The sequence below is a fragment of the Rosa chinensis genome, chromosome 3, assembly GCF_002994745.2.
Source record: "Rosa chinensis cultivar Old Blush chromosome 3, RchiOBHm-V2, whole genome shotgun sequence".
Taxonomy (NCBI): domain Eukaryota; kingdom Viridiplantae; phylum Streptophyta; class Magnoliopsida; order Rosales; family Rosaceae; genus Rosa; species Rosa chinensis.
In genome coordinates, this window is record NC_037090.1 from 5,780,713 (window position 1) to 5,796,574 (window position 15,862).

Here is a 15,862-nt window from a genome sequence, read left to right on the forward strand (position 1 = left end):
AAAAACCTCGTACCCAGGCCCCAGAGGTAGACCGCGGAGGAAGAACAGTATACCTCAAAGTGGCCTTCCGCCCTTCCTCCCCATGCTCCTCGCGGGCAGTCTGAAGAGTTGGACTCCTCAGAATGTGTTTCTGCCGCGTTAGGAGCTCGGCATGTTGTTCGGTTTAACTGAGACTGGCAAGTTCATCCAGATTTTCAGAAACCAAAGACATGCCGCCGGACCTGAGATTAGGCCATGAGGCCTACCCAGGTCTTGAGATTAAGACATGAAGCCTAAGAATTTGTGGCTAAGGGTGAAGGAATCATGGAGGGAAGATTTTAGAAACTGAAGAAAGAGCAACAGGTCTTGCGAGGTTATCTTTGGGAAAAACATGTTGGTTTGGTTATCGCTGTGCTCTGGAAACCGGTTTAGACTAACCGTGCACAGCGCAATAAGCGGTTGGGGTACTATCAGCGCCATCAATAAGAGAATCAATGCAGTTAAATGCGATAATCTTGGAAATGGAAGATATTGAAAACGCGTGGGAAGCAGGGCAGTCTCCAAAGAGATTACCGCCCAAATTGGGGTTATCTTTTCAACGGTTTTGCTTTTCATTAATTATCAGAGTTTAAATGATATTTGGGCGGGGCAAAGCGGGCTAAATATTAAATATTAATGTTATTCATACAAGGCAAGATGGGCCTAAAACAAGGGGCCTAAAGTTTCCGACCCGCATGGGTCAAGCGAAGCAAAAGTTCATCTAGACGAAAACTAGCGTCGGCAGCAGCTCGCTCTGCTTGTCGGACAGCTTCGCGTGCTTGGGCCAAGTTCTGAGAGATCGCTTCGAAGGCTGCTAAGGGCTGGTCTATCTGAGGTTCCTCTTGCTCAAGTTGGGACGTCACCACCACCAACTGGGCCTTTGCTTCGATCAGTTGGGCTTGGAGGTCCTGAATGTGGGTGCGAAGATGGTTCTGCGAGATCCGTAGGTCCCTGACGCGAATAGCTCGATTTCCCAAGGAGTCGCGAGATGCCTCTGCTTGTTGAGCAAGGCCGCGATAATGAGCCTGAACCTGTCTAGCCTGCGCGGTCGCTGTCGTTCTCTCATTAATCCGTGCCGGGAGGTTTTGTAGAAGTTCGTATATCTCAACAAATTCAGCTTCAGTGATAGTGCGCTCGCGGTGAAGCACCATCAAATATTCTTGAGCTCTGGTGGGCGCACCCGGCAGTAAAATGTCAGGACCCAGCGTGTTCAGATGGCCGACGACGAACCTGTAAAGGAAAAGGTTATGGAAGTTTGGGCGAAAGTGTGGATAATTCTTAGCATGAACTTCTTGCTTCTTACCAATCGATCAGCCAGTGGTTCATCTCCTGCCAAGGGGTCAGCACGAGGGTCCGAGCGACTGCGCTTGCGAGCTAGAGTAGCTGCGACCTGTCAAAATCAAGAAGTTAGAATAGCCCGCAGAACATGATCCTGAGGATAGAGGATTTCTTACGGTTTGTGGATCGTCGTCATCAGAAGAAGAAGAGTCTTCGGCTGCGGGTTCAGCGAGCACTGCTTTCTGTTTTCCAGGTTATCCGGCGGCCAGGGAAGCACTGGTCGTGCGACGGCCAGGGCGCGGCGCACTCCCCTAGTACAAAGAAGTATGAGTAAAAGGGAGAACAATGAAGGAACTTGCAGAGGGTAAAGTTACGGTACTTACTTCTGGAGGAGGTTCACGAATTACGATGCCAGCCTGGGCCGGGCGAGGAGCTCGCGCCGGTCAGACCACTTGAAGAGGCCGGGGCCTAGTAGTGTCTTCAGAGAAGCGAGCGAGCATTTCAATATCTGCAGAATAAGGATTCCTCAGCTCGCCGAAGAGAGTTGCGAAGAGTTCAACGTCTGGTTGGGTCCAGCAATTGACGGAGACTTCTTTCCACCAAATCTCATATCCTTCTTCAGTTCCGTCTACAGCGTCGAGGGTCTAGGCCCAATCAGGGAGATCGACTAGGGCGAGCATGCTCTGTGCCGGCGGGGGCCCGAATCTGCGCCAAGAGGTGTTGTAGTTCCAGGCATCGTACAGAGGGACTGGTACCAATTGGATAAGGCTGAACTGGCGGGCAAAGTGATTGGGAGCATAGAGCTCGTAGCTGAGTTCTTCGGCGGCAATTCTGATGTCTGAGCAGGAGATCGCGAGGCGAAAAGCCAGGCGAGTGCTGTCGAGATACCGAGGATCGCCAGGAAGAAAACCATATTCGAGCACAGATGGGAATCTTCTGCTCAGAATTATGTCACAGTATGGCATCTCATCCAGCAAATAAAGATAAGAAAAGCACTCAGAATAAGGAGGAGACGAGTACTTGTCCTCGCGGCAAAACCATCGACCTAAGAGTTGGTCGGCCGGTGGAAGTAGCGGGATATCCTCACGGCGGAAGAATTGAAAGTAGGTCTGGATCCAGAAGTCCAAAATCCAGAAAGGACCAGATATGTTGGTCTCAAATGGATGCATCGTCGCTTGGTATAGCATGCGATATAGGGCCCCCAGTACCGGTTGTCCGAGCCCGACGTTACGGCCGTTGTAGAGGGCTGTCGCTATGTAGGTCCAAGTACCAGTGGGCTTACAGGAAGAAGTGCAGAATATGAACTTACAAAGCCAATATTCGAGGAAAGCGATCCCTCCGGTCGCATTGTGTTCCCGGCTGTAATACTCCAACCATCGCGGGTAGGAGCCACTGTGGGCGCTGCGACCTTGCTGGGCCATGGACGAGGTGAAATTGACAGAGTCAAATTGGCCATGCACATAAGGCTCGCCATCGATGGGCAGGCCAGTGATGGCGAGAATATCCAACAGAGTGACACTCATTTGACAAAATCTGAAGTCAAATGTGTTGGTGGCGGTATTCCAAAAACAGAGGAAAGCAGCGAGAGGCGAGCGATTGCCACCGCGAGGAAGATGGAAACACAGGTCAATAGTATGGGTGATGCCTGCTGCATTCCAACAAGCTAGATCTCGTGCCCGCGTCTCGCGATACCAAGAAGTCTCCGGTGAGCTAATGGAGGATGGCCAATTCCCTATCTTGGCTCGATGGTTTTGGGCACCCCAACCGCTAAAGTCTCCAGGGGTCCTTTGGAGGACTGGAATGGGTCGGCGAATAGGAAGGCCGTATAGGGCGATAGCATCGTCTGGGATAACACCTTGCGGCGCTGGACCCAGTCCGGTGTGATGATCGGAAAAGCGAAGGAGTAGGGGTCGATGAATAGAGGTTTCAAGATGAATGCGAGCACCAATGTTGATGCCTCAAGTCCGAGCAGCCTTTTCGTTTAACTCTTCTTCCTGGTCGATGATGATTTTCTTAGGGGGAGCCATTTCTGGGTTATTTGCAGAGAAGATGTTGGCAGAAATGAGTCTTTTTTGGGTTTAAAAGACTGGAAGGGATTCTGATGTGACAAGGTTGCGGCTGTGAGTTTAAATAAAGGATTTTGGGAGGGAAACGATGCGACAGAAAGCGTTTCACAAACGAAAGGACGCAACCTTCATTAATGGCATCGTTTCAAGCGACCGGCACGTTTTTCTAGTCCCCTTCAATCAGTTACATTCTAGCGGGCCCGATTTCGGGGCATGGGGGGCAATGTTTGAGCCCAAAAGTAATTTTGGCAAAATCCTCTAGTGGGTTCGAGCCAGCGGGCCGATACCTGCGGCCCAAAAATAAAACTACTCGGGTTTGGGTTATAGCTTCGCCCATTCCGTGTTTCATAAGGAGACGCAACCTTATGGAAATCGAGTAGTAGAGGTTAAACAGGAAACTTCAATTAAGAATCCTTCTAAGACAAGGAGCAGTCGAAAACCCTAGGGCATAAATACAGGGTGAAGCGGCGAAATCGATGACCTCTCTCTAATCAATAAATCCCAGCGATTACAAAGCCTCCCCGGAGCAAACCCTCAACCTTGTTGAAACCCGGTGACCGCCCGCCAGTCCTAGTCTCCTCGCGAGCCGACTGTCAGCCTCACCAGATCAACCTGGCGATCGTACTTCCAGTCCTAGTCTCCTCGCGAGCCGACTGCCAGTACTACTGCCACCGATACACCCAGTGAAGCAAGGGTAACGCCCTCGCACCCAGCGAAGCTAAAGTCACGCTTTAGCAAAACCCGTGCTTTCTCAGAACTTCCCAGTGATTGCTCTGCTCAACCTACAACGTTGAGTATCGATTTTGGTGACCAAAGAGATCACAACCAAAGTCCTTATCCGTAAGGCAAAAGTCATTTCCCAAAAGGCAAGAAAAGAACCCTGTGACGAGGTTGGTGCTCTCCTCGTCCACAGCGCTTGAAGAAGAAGTCAGGTCAAGGGACTACCCCAACGACTGCACCCCGCGGTGCTGGCACGCCTGCGCAACCACAGGCTCAAAAGAGACTGTTTGCACACCAGCTGGTTTTGGAGCCAAACAACCATGAGTTGCGTAGTAACGAAGCTAGAGATCAACTTTCTTGGGAGAAGGTTATGGACTTCAACATCCGACACTAGTCCTCCCCGTTGACGCTTACATATGTACAGCTTCTAACAAGAGTCCCCGTCTTCTCTTGCGGTATGAAAATAACCTAGCCTTAACATGCAAGTTTGATTATATGGTCACATTCAGGCTCTTCAAAGCTCCGTCAGAAGTAGATGGGGTACCTTGATCGATAAGATTTAATTTATATATCTGTTACTTGTCAAGGTAACATTTTAATCCATGTCTTGCTTTATTTGCCTTCACTATCTAATTCACCAAGATTGTTCTCCAAAAAAAAAAAATTATTCACCAAGATGTACGTTCCTACATATCTACATTTAGAAAAACTGCAATTCAATTATTCAAATGCATCGTGTTCATGCTTTCGTCTACAAGTTCGGAAGAACATCAACAAAGGAAAAAAACGCCACAAGTTTTTGGAAGCTTAAAGAGTAAACTAGTACCTCGACATATGGCATATTACAAGACACAAACTACTGCTGCACAAGATCTGCCACTTACAGAACACCTTTACACACTTCCGAAAAACAAACATCCACACAACCAGCAACACTCAAACTTAGTTAACATAGTGCTCAAACTTAGCTACTTAAGGGCTACATATAACGAAGATACAGTCGACGCACTCTCTTTCCCGCCTTGGTTGGTTTCGTAACATGCTCATAGATATATCACATGCTCTGAGGACTGAGTAAGGCACATCGTCCGGGAGACCAACATGCTACATACCTCCGCTCATATGTCACACATCGTAAGAAGATGGGGTGCTCTTTGCTCCAATGACCTCGGTTGCCTTCTCGTACGCATCCGACGTGGATCTTCTTCGAAATCGAAATGACTCCCTGCCTCCTAATCAAAACATTATCAGTATTTTTGTATGAAACGAATGAACACAAGCAGGACAACAATTGCACTCTTAGTGAGTTTGTATTTCTTTATGATTTGTATCTCCAAACTTACTTAAGAATCTAGTCAACAACTTAAAATATTTTGATACATATAAGATGCTTAAAAGTAGGTAAAGACTATGAATCATTTGTTCAGAAATCAACAAGGACATATAAGTCATTTTATATGAAGAAGGAAAACATCACAATCAAAACCACCAACTTGACACTGCCCTTATCTTTAAAATAAAATGGCTTAATCACAAGTTAGTCAATGTAGTTTTAGCCTCATTTTTCATTTTCGTCCCTGCAATTTAAGAAATTGCAATTCCATCCAGATACCTAATAATTGTCGACGACTACAGAAATTCCAGCTGACAATTTGACACCCCCAGACTCCAACATCACCGGAATCTACGTGCAAAGTAGTCAACTAAGGGCATATATGACATTTCAGATGCTTACCAGAAAAGGGAGACACCGGTGGAGTAGATCCAGCTGGTGAAGCCGGAGTGGAATCGCTGCCGGCGCTCCCATATCCTGGGGGTTTCACTATCATAATACTCCGCGTAACTTTTGCCGCCTCTTCCGTTGAGCCCTCACCGTACGATCTCGCGCTTCCGCCATCAACTCCTACAAAAGATCGATTTTTCAACATCAGGCCAACTGGATTTAGTGGTTGATTGCATTTTAGATCATATATAGAAACCCTTGCATCCCGAAGAAATAATGAAAATCATTTGCAAGATCTCGACTTTACAATAAAACAAATTATAATTCATTGCAATATTATAGTTTATTGAAATTTAATCAGGTTGATTTGAGGTTAGTTATGTTTCGTGTGCTAAATTGCGACGCACCCTTGCCGGAGTTGGATCGTAAGCCGAGAGATTGGGTCTTCCGAAGCTTGCCGAGGCCGATGTCTGGCCGAGGCCCAGCGACGGTGTCATCCCAAAGCTGGTCAAGTAGGCCCATACTGCTCGCCGGAGAATATCAGCTGAACGATGGTGGGGGGATTGGACTAGAGAGAGAGAGAAGCAGATAGAGAGAGAGAGACTGAGAGTGGAGTTTGTGAGCGGATTTAAAGACGTTGAGGGCGTTAAAGGTCGAACAAGTATTCGGTTTCTAGAGAGATCTGGCGCGTTCATTGCTTCTGGTGCGAAGGTGATGATGTGGATTATGGATCGAGCAGCACGTGTTTGGATAAGACCGAGGCGGGCCCCAAGCACTCAGGAGATTTTATGGGCAGCGATCACATGCGATGCTAAGGGACATTGGGTCATTGGGAGATGTTATGTCACGTGGAGAGTCATTTTCTTATGTCACGTGTTTATCCAAACAAATCTATAATTTGCACAGAATACGGTGTATCTACCAATTTAGAAATCATCACTATTGTTTTTTTTCGGGGGAAAATCATCACTGTGATAAGCTCATTTTCATTTTCACTCATTCATTGAAATTTTTTATTTCTTGAGAAATTTGTTTTGATTTTTTCTAAGGAAATAGAGAATTTATTAATTGATACGACTAATATATCGTACATAAGGACATTAAGTATAAATTTGAAATAGTAACAAATCAATTAATAATTGATATATGAATTAAAGCGACCTGTTGGTAAATTATAATTCCAATATTGTAAAGGTCATGGGTTCGATTCTCATTGACATATGTAAGGGTGAGTTGCGCTAAGGGTTTTTTTTTTTTTTTTTTTTTTTTTTTTAAAAAAACAAGTCTATGAGGTACTCCATTAGCTTGTCTAGGAGCAAACTAAACATGAAATCTCGAGCTTGCACCAAGTAAATCCTTGATTTCAGTAATCAAAGCACTCAAAGGAGAAGGATTGATCACTTTTCATGGTACTAAGAGCTTGGACAGCAAGCAGGCAGTCACTTTCAACTAAGGCTTGGGCAACATCTAGTCCTTGCAGCAATTCAATACCAAGCTTTATAGCCGACAACTCAACATGGAGGGGAGAGCTTATAAAGTTTACTATGTGAAAAAACGTAGCAACAAAATGGAATAGCGGTAGACCTGAGTTTTTATCTATACGGGGGCGTAGTAAAAAAAAGGGTTAAATACTTGTTACTCCTCAAACTTTTCCCCGAAAAACAGTTTAGTCCCTCGCATTTGAAATTAAACTGGATAGTCCTTATTCTCTCTAATTCTCGCACAACAAGTCCACGACAGGCCCAAAATGACTATTATACCCTCACTTCCTCTTTTTATTATTTTTCTCTTTTTTTTTTTAATTTTTCTCTCCTTTTTTTCCTTTTTTATTTTCATTCTCTCTCTCTCTCTCTCTCTCTCTCTCTCTCTCTCTCTCTCTCGCGGCCCGTGCCTTACGACGATGGTAATTTTTCATTACCATCTAGGTACCAGAACCAGAGCAGACATTGCTACAACGTCTGCTTCACCGCCGCCACTTGTTAATGGGGACACCGCCGAGAAACCCAAGTCGTTCCGGCCCAGTTCAGGTCGCTCAGGGAACACAAGGACGGCCTCGAATGCACTGTCTGCCTCACCCGAATCGAGCCCACCGAGGTCCTCCGCCTCGTCCCGAAATGCAAGCACCCCTTCCACGTGGAGTGCGTCGACACTTGGCTCGACGCCCACTCGACCTGCCCGCTCTGCCGCTACCGGGTCGACCCGGAAGACATCCTCCTAATCGAAGACTCCAGAATCCTGCACTACCAGAACAGCCAGCCCCAGACTCCCCGCCAAAATCCTGCACGACGTCGTCATCAACATCGAAATCGACCCAGGAATCCGCAGCGTCTCGGGGCGCCACTCCTCCGCCTTGAGTAGTGACCCGGCTCCTCCTCTCACGACAATACGTCGTCATTCCGGAGGTCCCTCGACAGCTGGATCTGGTTCCAGAAAAAAAATCGAACCAGTGGCCGCCGCCGGAAGCCAAGAACGTCCGAGAAAAGACAGCCTCCTTTTAAGCCACGACAAAACGAGGCTGGAGCAAAGAATCATCGTCTCCTCCCCCAGATCAAGCAATTAATACCGGCGGTGGTGGGTTCCACCAACGATGGAGCTACATACAGCAGTCCGATCTTCTCTACCTTCGCTCCGAGATGATCATAAGCGAGAACGGACTGACACGTTAGAGGCAGGAACAAAGATGTCCTTCTTTGACAGGTTCTGGTACCTCTCGGGAGGCAGCAAATTAAGCAGATCATGGTAATTAGGGGGCAGCTTCGATTCCCAAACCGCATCCGATGACACCGCGCTGAGGAACGCCCGGTTGAACCTAGACAGGTTGTAAATCTCTGGCGGAGTCAGGTACATGAAAACGCAGGAGACGCAGTTCTCTGGGATGTGGATGAAGATGAACCCAGTTCGATACGAACTTGAGAGAGAGAGAGAGAGAGAGAGAGAGAGAGAGAGAGAGAGAGAGAGAGAGAGAGAGAGAGAGAAAATAAAAAAGGAAAAAAAGGAGAGAAAAATTTAAAAAAAAATAGAGAAAAATAATAAAAAGAGGAAGTGAGGGTATAATAGTCATTTTGGGTCTGTCGTGGACTTGTTGTGCGAGAATTAGAGAGAATAAGGACTATCCAGTTTAATTTCAAAGGCGAGGGACTAAACTGTTTTTCGGGGAAAAGTTTGAGTAGTAACAAGTATTTAACCCTAAAAAAAATTAATAGTTAAATATCTATAAGTACATTGGACTATCCCTATTCAACACATGACTTTCCCAAAGCCACAAGGAAATCAGAAGATACAAAGGATTAGAAGAATATCTCCCTTGCGCTTCCGATGGTTCAAGGCTATAAAGGAAGATTGTAGAATCGGATCATCCAAGAGGAAATCAAGGAAATCGTGCTCAATGATTTTGATAAGATGGTATTCTTTTAATACATATCATTTTGCATGATTCTAAATTGATTTACAATGCTTTCAAAATACATATCTTATAAAGATTTGATTGCATATTCAAAACAGTTTTTAAACCTTTTCATATTTACCTTATTCGGAGATTAAGAAAAGATTTGTTTGAGGGGGAGTCTTGCTCCTCTATAAAAGGTTTTGAAACTGCATTTTTGGATGTAGAGTTTCGGAGTTAAAAAGGGTGTTGCGTGTGTTGCATATTCTACACAAAACATTTTCATAAAAACTCTCCATGATTTATTATTGTGTGTGTTTTCTTTGATGAACTACATGAGATCAGAGGGAAAGAATGTTGAGATAGTGCAGATTGCTTTACTGCTATAGATCAGTTTGTTCTTGTGTAGAATAAGTTGTGCAAGGTGTAAACAAGTCAGCTGATTTGCTTGTAATGTGGTTGTGTTAAATACCACAACTTGTTTCTTGTAAAAATTCTGATTTCATAGTGTATTGTATTATATGTGTGGGCTACAAAAACAGCCTCGCAGTGATGTTTCCTCAGTGGTGAGGTTTACACTGCGTTAGCAAGTCTTTGTGTTATGAGTTGGTAAATTTACGCATCTTTACTCAAAATAGTTCCATCTAGTATTTTCAATTGGCATCAGAGCGGGCTCTAGAACTTTCTAATGATCCGGGAATGATGGAACATTCACGTGATAGGGCTGCTGGTGGATCTGTAAATAGTCCTCCATGGTTCGATGGCGGATGTGAAAAATATACTCAGTGGAAAATATACATGAAATCTTATCTCTATGCTCAAGATGAACATGTGTGGAATATTGTAGAAAATAGTTGGACCGTACCTATGGTGAAAGAAAAAGGAGAAAGCTCTTCCACTGCCACTCCCAAACCAAGGAAGGACTGGACTGAGGAAGAAGTTCGTGATCTGCAAGCAGACTTCAAGGCTAAGAACAGCATTTTCACAGCCCTATCTGAATGGGAAAAACTGAGGATCAGCCATTATGATACTACCAAGCAGGCATGGGATCTTCTACAGACTACATACGAAGTAAATAAAAAGGTAAGTGCACAGAAATTACAAGCATTTATCTTTGAGTTCGAAACCATGACTATGGGAGATGATGAAACCGTGGATGACTTTCATGGTAGAATTCTTAAAATTTTCAGTCAGTGTCATAGCCTGGGATCACCTTTTGATGAAGATAAGATAGTCAAAAAGATACTCAGGGCCTTGCGAGAAAAATTTCATTCAAAAGTCACTAGTATAGAGGACTCATTTGATATCGATGAGTATCTACTCGATGAGCTCATTGGAAATCTCAAAACTTATGAGATGAGGTTAAAACCGGAGAAGAAAAATAAAGGAGTAGCCTTCAAGGTAGTAAAAGGAGTAGAAGAGGAAGAAGAAACACTAGATCTTGCTCTACTGACAAAGGAATTCAAAAGATTTCTCAAAAGCAAGAACTCCTCTAGAAATCCCGATGCTTATAGGAAAAACACCTATGGCAGAAACAGTAGCAGCAGTGACTACAATGGCAAGAGTGGAAAATGAAGCTTTAAGGGAACTCACTCTGGAAATCCTAAATGCTATGAGTGTGGTGGCTATGGCCATATCTCTACTGACTGTGGAAATAGGAAGCATGGAAACAACAACAACAACAAGTCTCTTCTTTCAACTTCGAGTGATGATGAGTCTCAAGAAGTGGACAATTTGGCTCTTGTATCGTCACTTCTACCTGATTCTGACAGTAACGAAGCATTTTCTGATGATGAAACAAATATCCGCTACAAACAACTCTACAAAGCTTCAAAGGCCACATTACTAAGAAACTTAAGCTTGGAAAACGATGTTGAGTTTCTAAGAACAGAAAAAGAAAAAGTGGAGCACATATTGGAGACTTCACAATCCACATGGGAACAGGAAAGAAGCAACTTTGTAACTGAGATGGCTATCTCGTCAAGTGATCAGGGCTCATCAAGTTGGAAGGCTGAAAAGGCTGAATATCTCAACAAAATCAAAATGCTGGACCTGGACATGAGGGGACAACAAGCTCTAAATCTGGAGTTATTAGCTAAAAATGAGTCCCTACAAGATGAGCTGAAATCGACTCAAGATAAATTCACCAGATTTGAGGTCAGCTCTAACACTATGACCAAATTACTTGGAGTAGGAAGAGCACCACATGACACCTTTGGGCTAGGATACACAGGAGAGAATTCCAAAAGTACAAAGTTTGTAAGAGCATCTGGATCACCAGTCAAAAAGGAGGAAGTTGCATATGATGATCAAGTCTCAATACTAAGAAGCATGAAGGAAGGTCAGCCAGCACACACTTCTCAGGTCAAAGTTGACCAAGAATCTTCCACTAGTCAAAACAAGTATCCTAACTCTAGAACTTTTATTCCAACTTGTCATCACTGTGGTAAGATAGGCCATATCAGACCTAGGTGTAATGAGAGATTGTTAATCTCTCAAGTATCTCAAGAAAAATGTACTGTTGAATCTTTACAATGTGAACTTAGAGAACAGAAGGAACTCCTTAATAAACTAACTGATTTGTTCTCTCAGAAAGTCTTTCAAACTAGAAGAGGAAAGCCTGTCTGGACCAAGAAAATTACAAGTAAGTGTCTTCTAGCCCTTACTAAAGAAACTGATGATCCATCTTCTTTGGCAAGTGCCAGTTCAGATTGGCAAACTACTCATATAGAGGCCACTTGCCTGGTAGCTTTAACCGCCTTGGCTGACAAGCAACGAGATTTCTGGTATGTAGATAGTGGTTGTTCCAGACACATGACAAGCCTGGTTTACCTCATTTGAGGATGAAAGCACGACCGGTTCAGTCACCTTTGGAGATGGACGAAAAGCAAGTATCCTAGATCGGGGTACAGTAAACACTCTAGGTATACCAAATCTTAAAAATGTGCTGTATGTTGAAGGCTTAACTGCAAATCTAATCAGTGTCAGTCATTTGGCTGATGACTCTGAAGATGTTTGGTTCAACAAACACAGGTGTTTGGTGATGAATCAGAAATGAGAAAGTATCATGGGAGGTAAGAGATCTTTTGATAACTGCTACCATATTCAAGCTAATGAAAATTTCAACCTGCAGTCCTGTTTATCTGTAAGATCCACAGAGGAAACATTTGAGCATTGGCACAGAAGAATGGGACACGTGAACTATCAAGATTTGTTGAAGCTATCCTCCAAGAAATATGTTAAGGGCCTACCTAATCTAAATGGTAAAACAGACAAGATTTGTGGTGATTGTAAAATTAGAAAGCAAACCAAGGCACCTCACAAGGTGGTAAACTCAGCAACGACCACAATGGTACTGGAACTATTACATTTGGATATGCTGGGACCTGCTCAATCTGAGAGCATTGGAGGTAAGAGCTATATACTAGTTGTTGTGGATGATTTCACACGATATACTTGGGTAAATTTCTTAAAAGACAAGGCTGAAACGTTTGAATCATTTAAGAATCTGAGTCAAAAATTGATAATTGAAAAGAAATCATTTGATACTAGCATAGTCAGGGTAAGATCAGATAATGGCACATAATTTTAAAACACTTCCTTTACTAACTATTTTTGTGAGCTTGGTGTGTCTCATGAGTTCTCATCTCCAATTACACCATAGAAAAACGACATTGTGGAAAGGAAAAATATGGTTCTGCTGGACATCGCTCGTGTTATGCTACATGCAGCAGGATTAAGTACAAATTTTTGGGCTGAAGCTATAAGTACTGCATGCTATACAATTAATCGAGTGTTCTTGAGAGCAGGTACTGATCAGACAGCATATGAGATATGGAAAGGAAAGAAGCCAAATGTAGGACACTTTCATGTTTTCGGAAGTCCCTACTACATTCTACTAGACAGAGAGCATCTCGGAAAGTTTGATGCTAGAAGTGATGATGGTGTATTTATGGGGTATTCCTTGAATAGTAGGGCCTACAGAGTCTATAACAAACGAACTCGTGTTGTTATGGAGTCTATTAATGTCTCTATTAATGATGAATGTATGAAATAGGAATAAGCGTGTGCAGATACATCATCCTCTTCAATCACAACAACAACAAGCAATGATATTCAAGCTGAGGAAGAGGATACAACTAATGGCATCTTTGAACCTGCCCCCACACTGAGAAGAGGCTACAAGCAGGTACAAAAAGATCACTCTAGTCAGAACACCATTGGTAATCTATCAGATGGACTGATAACAAGAAGGTAAGCTGCAGCTCAGGTAAATCAAGATGAGGTAAGTAAAGGAAATGCTCTGTTATGCTTTATCACTGAAAATCTGATAAGTATGAATGTGATATCCCATTTCGGTTTCGTGTCCTTAATTGAACCAAAAAATGTTAAGGAAGCCTTGTTAGATGATCACTGGATTAGTGCTATGCAGGAAGAGCTGAATCAATTTACTAGGAATGATGTGTGGTACTTAGTACCACGACCTAGTAACTGCAACATTATAGGAACCAAATGGATCTTTCGAAACAAAAGTGATGAAAAAGGAAATGTGATTAGAAATAAAGCTAGGTTAGTGGCTCAGGGATACTCACAAGTCGAGGGACTTGATTTTGATGAAGCTTTTGCTCCTGTTGCACGATTAGAGTCTGTGAGATTACTTTTGTCTGTGTCATGTCATCTTAGATTCAAACTATATCAAATGGATGTCAAAACTGCATTTCTCAATGGCGTGTTACACGAGGAATTTTATGTGGAACAACCTCAAGGTTTTCAAGATCCACATCACTTGGACCATGTGTACAGACTGAAGAAGGCTTTGTATGGACTGAAACAGGCTCCTCGTGCTTGGTATGAAAGGCTTTCAAATTATCTTGTGTAAAAGGGGTATTCCAGGGGTTCCATTGATAAGACTTTATTTGTGAAACATGAAAACAATGATGTTATTATTGCTCAAGTGTATGTTGATGACATTGTTTTTGGTTCCACATCTAGGAATCTTGTCAGAGAATTTCAATTAATCATGGAAAGTGAATTTGAAATGAGTATGTGTGGTGAGCTAACATTTTTCCTTGGATTACAAGTCAAACAGCTTAACACAGGTTTGTTTATTTCTCAAACCAAATATGCGGAAAACCTAGTCAAGAAGTTTGGTCTTCAATCCAAGAAAATAGTCAACAATCCCATGAGCACCACCAAAAAGTTGAGTGAAGATAAGGAAGGGAACTCAGTTGATTCCTCTATCTATAGAAGCATGATTGGAAGTTTGTTATACCTCACTGCCAGTCGTCCTGATATCTCCTACAGTGTGGGAGTGTGTGCTCGATTTCAAGCTCAACCCAAAGAGTCTCACTTAGAAGCTGTAAACAGGATCATCCGATATGTTGCCGGTACAATTCATTGTGGTCTTTTCTATACCTTCGACACTAATGTAGAGATTGCAGGATACTCTGATGCTGATTGGGGAGGAAATCTGAAGGACAGAAAAAGCACATCTGGGGGATGCTTTTTCATTGGAAACAATCTGGTTGCTTGGCATAGCAAGAAACAAAACTGCATCTCTCTATCTACTGCCAAAGCTGAGTATGTTGCAGCTGGGAGTTGCTGCACGCAAATGCTTTGGATGAAGCAAATGCTTCATGACTATGGCATCTCACAAGGTAAGTTGTCCATCTTCTGTGATAACACAAGTGCTATCAACATTACAAAAAATCATGTACAACACTCTAGAACAAAGCACATTGATCTTAGATATCACTTTATTCGAGAACTGGTTGAACAGAATATACTTGAACTCAGTTTTGCGCCCACAAATAGTCAACTTGCTGACTTGTTCACTAAACCACTTGACACTACTAGATTTGAGATGTTGAGAAATGCTCTAGGGATATGTTCTAAGCAATAAGGCACAAAGACATTTGTCCACTATTGAATGAGAAAATTGTGATCGTAGTATACTCTGACCACTGTCACTAGTGAAATGCATATATTTTCGGCTATGTACATTTTATGGCCATGCCTTATTCTGGACAAATGATTATGTACTCATGATTAGTCATTGAATCACGTCACTTTACTCTGTACTTCACTTATAGCTTTATGTGGTGGCATGTTTAGTGTTCCTTGTCATGGGAGAATAGGTGAAGTAGACAAAATGCTTAATATGCTCAGATGGCTAATTTCCTCTTCTCAAAGTAATCAGGTCCTTGTTGTGGTGAACTTTCAAGGATTTGTAAGAAATGAGAATGGATATATGTATCCTATCACTCAAAGTAATCAGGCCTTGGTTGTGGTGAACTTTCCAAGGTTTGCAAGAAATGATTTGGTAGGTGAAATGTGTACGTAAATTGTGAAAATTCAAACAACAACTCGAGACTCTCTTCTTGGAACATCCTTGTTATGCTTAGTACCCTAAGATCGTCTGGTCTGGGAGTTACTAAGACGGGTCTTGTTACATGAGTTCTTGTTTACACAATAAAGAAGTCTATGACTCAAATCAAATAAGTATCTGGGAACAATGTTTCCCACTCCTTCTAGGAGATCTCCTGAGCTCAGTCTATGTGTGAAGTTTTCCTCTTCACTTCTTCTCTCTTTCACTGAACATGTCTCTAAGCTCCATGTACTGCTCATGCTTACATTCTTCACCGGTTTACTTAGTCATGTCTAATAATGAGTACA

The 15,862-nt window shown here is 43.1% G+C and overlaps 2 protein-coding genes across 4 annotated transcripts; both read right to left on the bottom strand.

The window, feature by feature from the left end:
• Positions 1-695: 695 nt before the first annotated feature.
• Positions 696-1,611, bottom strand: LOC121052256. The gene is made up of 3 exons (XM_040516911.1): positions 1,473-1,611; positions 1,322-1,408; positions 696-1,248 (listed from the first exon to the last, which is right to left on the bottom strand). Exons 2-3 carry the CDS (start codon positions 1,342-1,344, stop codon positions 696-698), a joined length of 576 nt encoding a protein of 191 aa, XP_040372845.1. The 5' UTR covers positions 1,345-1,408; positions 1,473-1,611.
• Positions 1,612-4,802: 3,191 nt separating this feature from the next.
• LOC112195395 (dormancy-associated protein homolog 3) lies at positions 4,803-6,421 on the bottom strand. 3 transcript variants are annotated; one of them, XM_024335822.2, is made up of 3 exons: positions 6,213-6,421; positions 5,818-5,985; positions 4,803-5,307 (listed from the first exon to the last, which is right to left on the bottom strand). In XM_024335822.2, exons 1-3 carry the CDS (start codon positions 6,325-6,327, stop codon positions 5,201-5,203), a joined length of 390 nt encoding a protein of 129 aa, XP_024191590.1. In that variant the 5' UTR covers positions 6,328-6,421; the 3' UTR covers positions 4,803-5,200. The 3 variants fall into 3 exon arrangements, with proteins under 3 accessions (XP_024191590.1, XP_024191589.1, XP_024191591.1); XM_024335821.2 differs by having other exon boundaries at positions 4,803-5,314; XM_024335823.2 differs by having other exon boundaries at positions 4,803-5,311; positions 6,213-6,420.
• Positions 6,422-15,862: the final 9,441 nt, after the last annotated feature.

Excerpts from the sequence above, each read along its gene's own strand:
- LOC121052256 (XM_040516911.1), bottom strand. The coding sequence starts at position 1,344 with ATGAACCACTGGCTGATCGATTG. Across the intron at positions 1,249-1,321 it reads AACCACTGGCTGATCGATTG|GTTCGTCGTCGGCCATCTGA; the intron begins GTAAGAAGCAAG and ends TTTCCTTTACAG.
- LOC112195395 (XM_024335822.2), bottom strand. The coding sequence starts at position 6,327 with ATGGGCCTACTTGACCAGCTTTGGGATGACACCGTCGCTGGGCCTCGG. Across the intron at positions 5,986-6,212 it reads ACGATCCAACTCCGGCAAGG|GAGTTGATGGCGGAAGCGCG; the intron begins GTGCGTCGCAAT and ends GATCTTTTGTAG. Across the intron at positions 5,308-5,817 it reads ACCGGTGTCTCCCTTTTCTG|GGAGTCATTTCGATTTCGAA; the intron begins GTAAGCATCTGA and ends ATTAGGAGGCAG.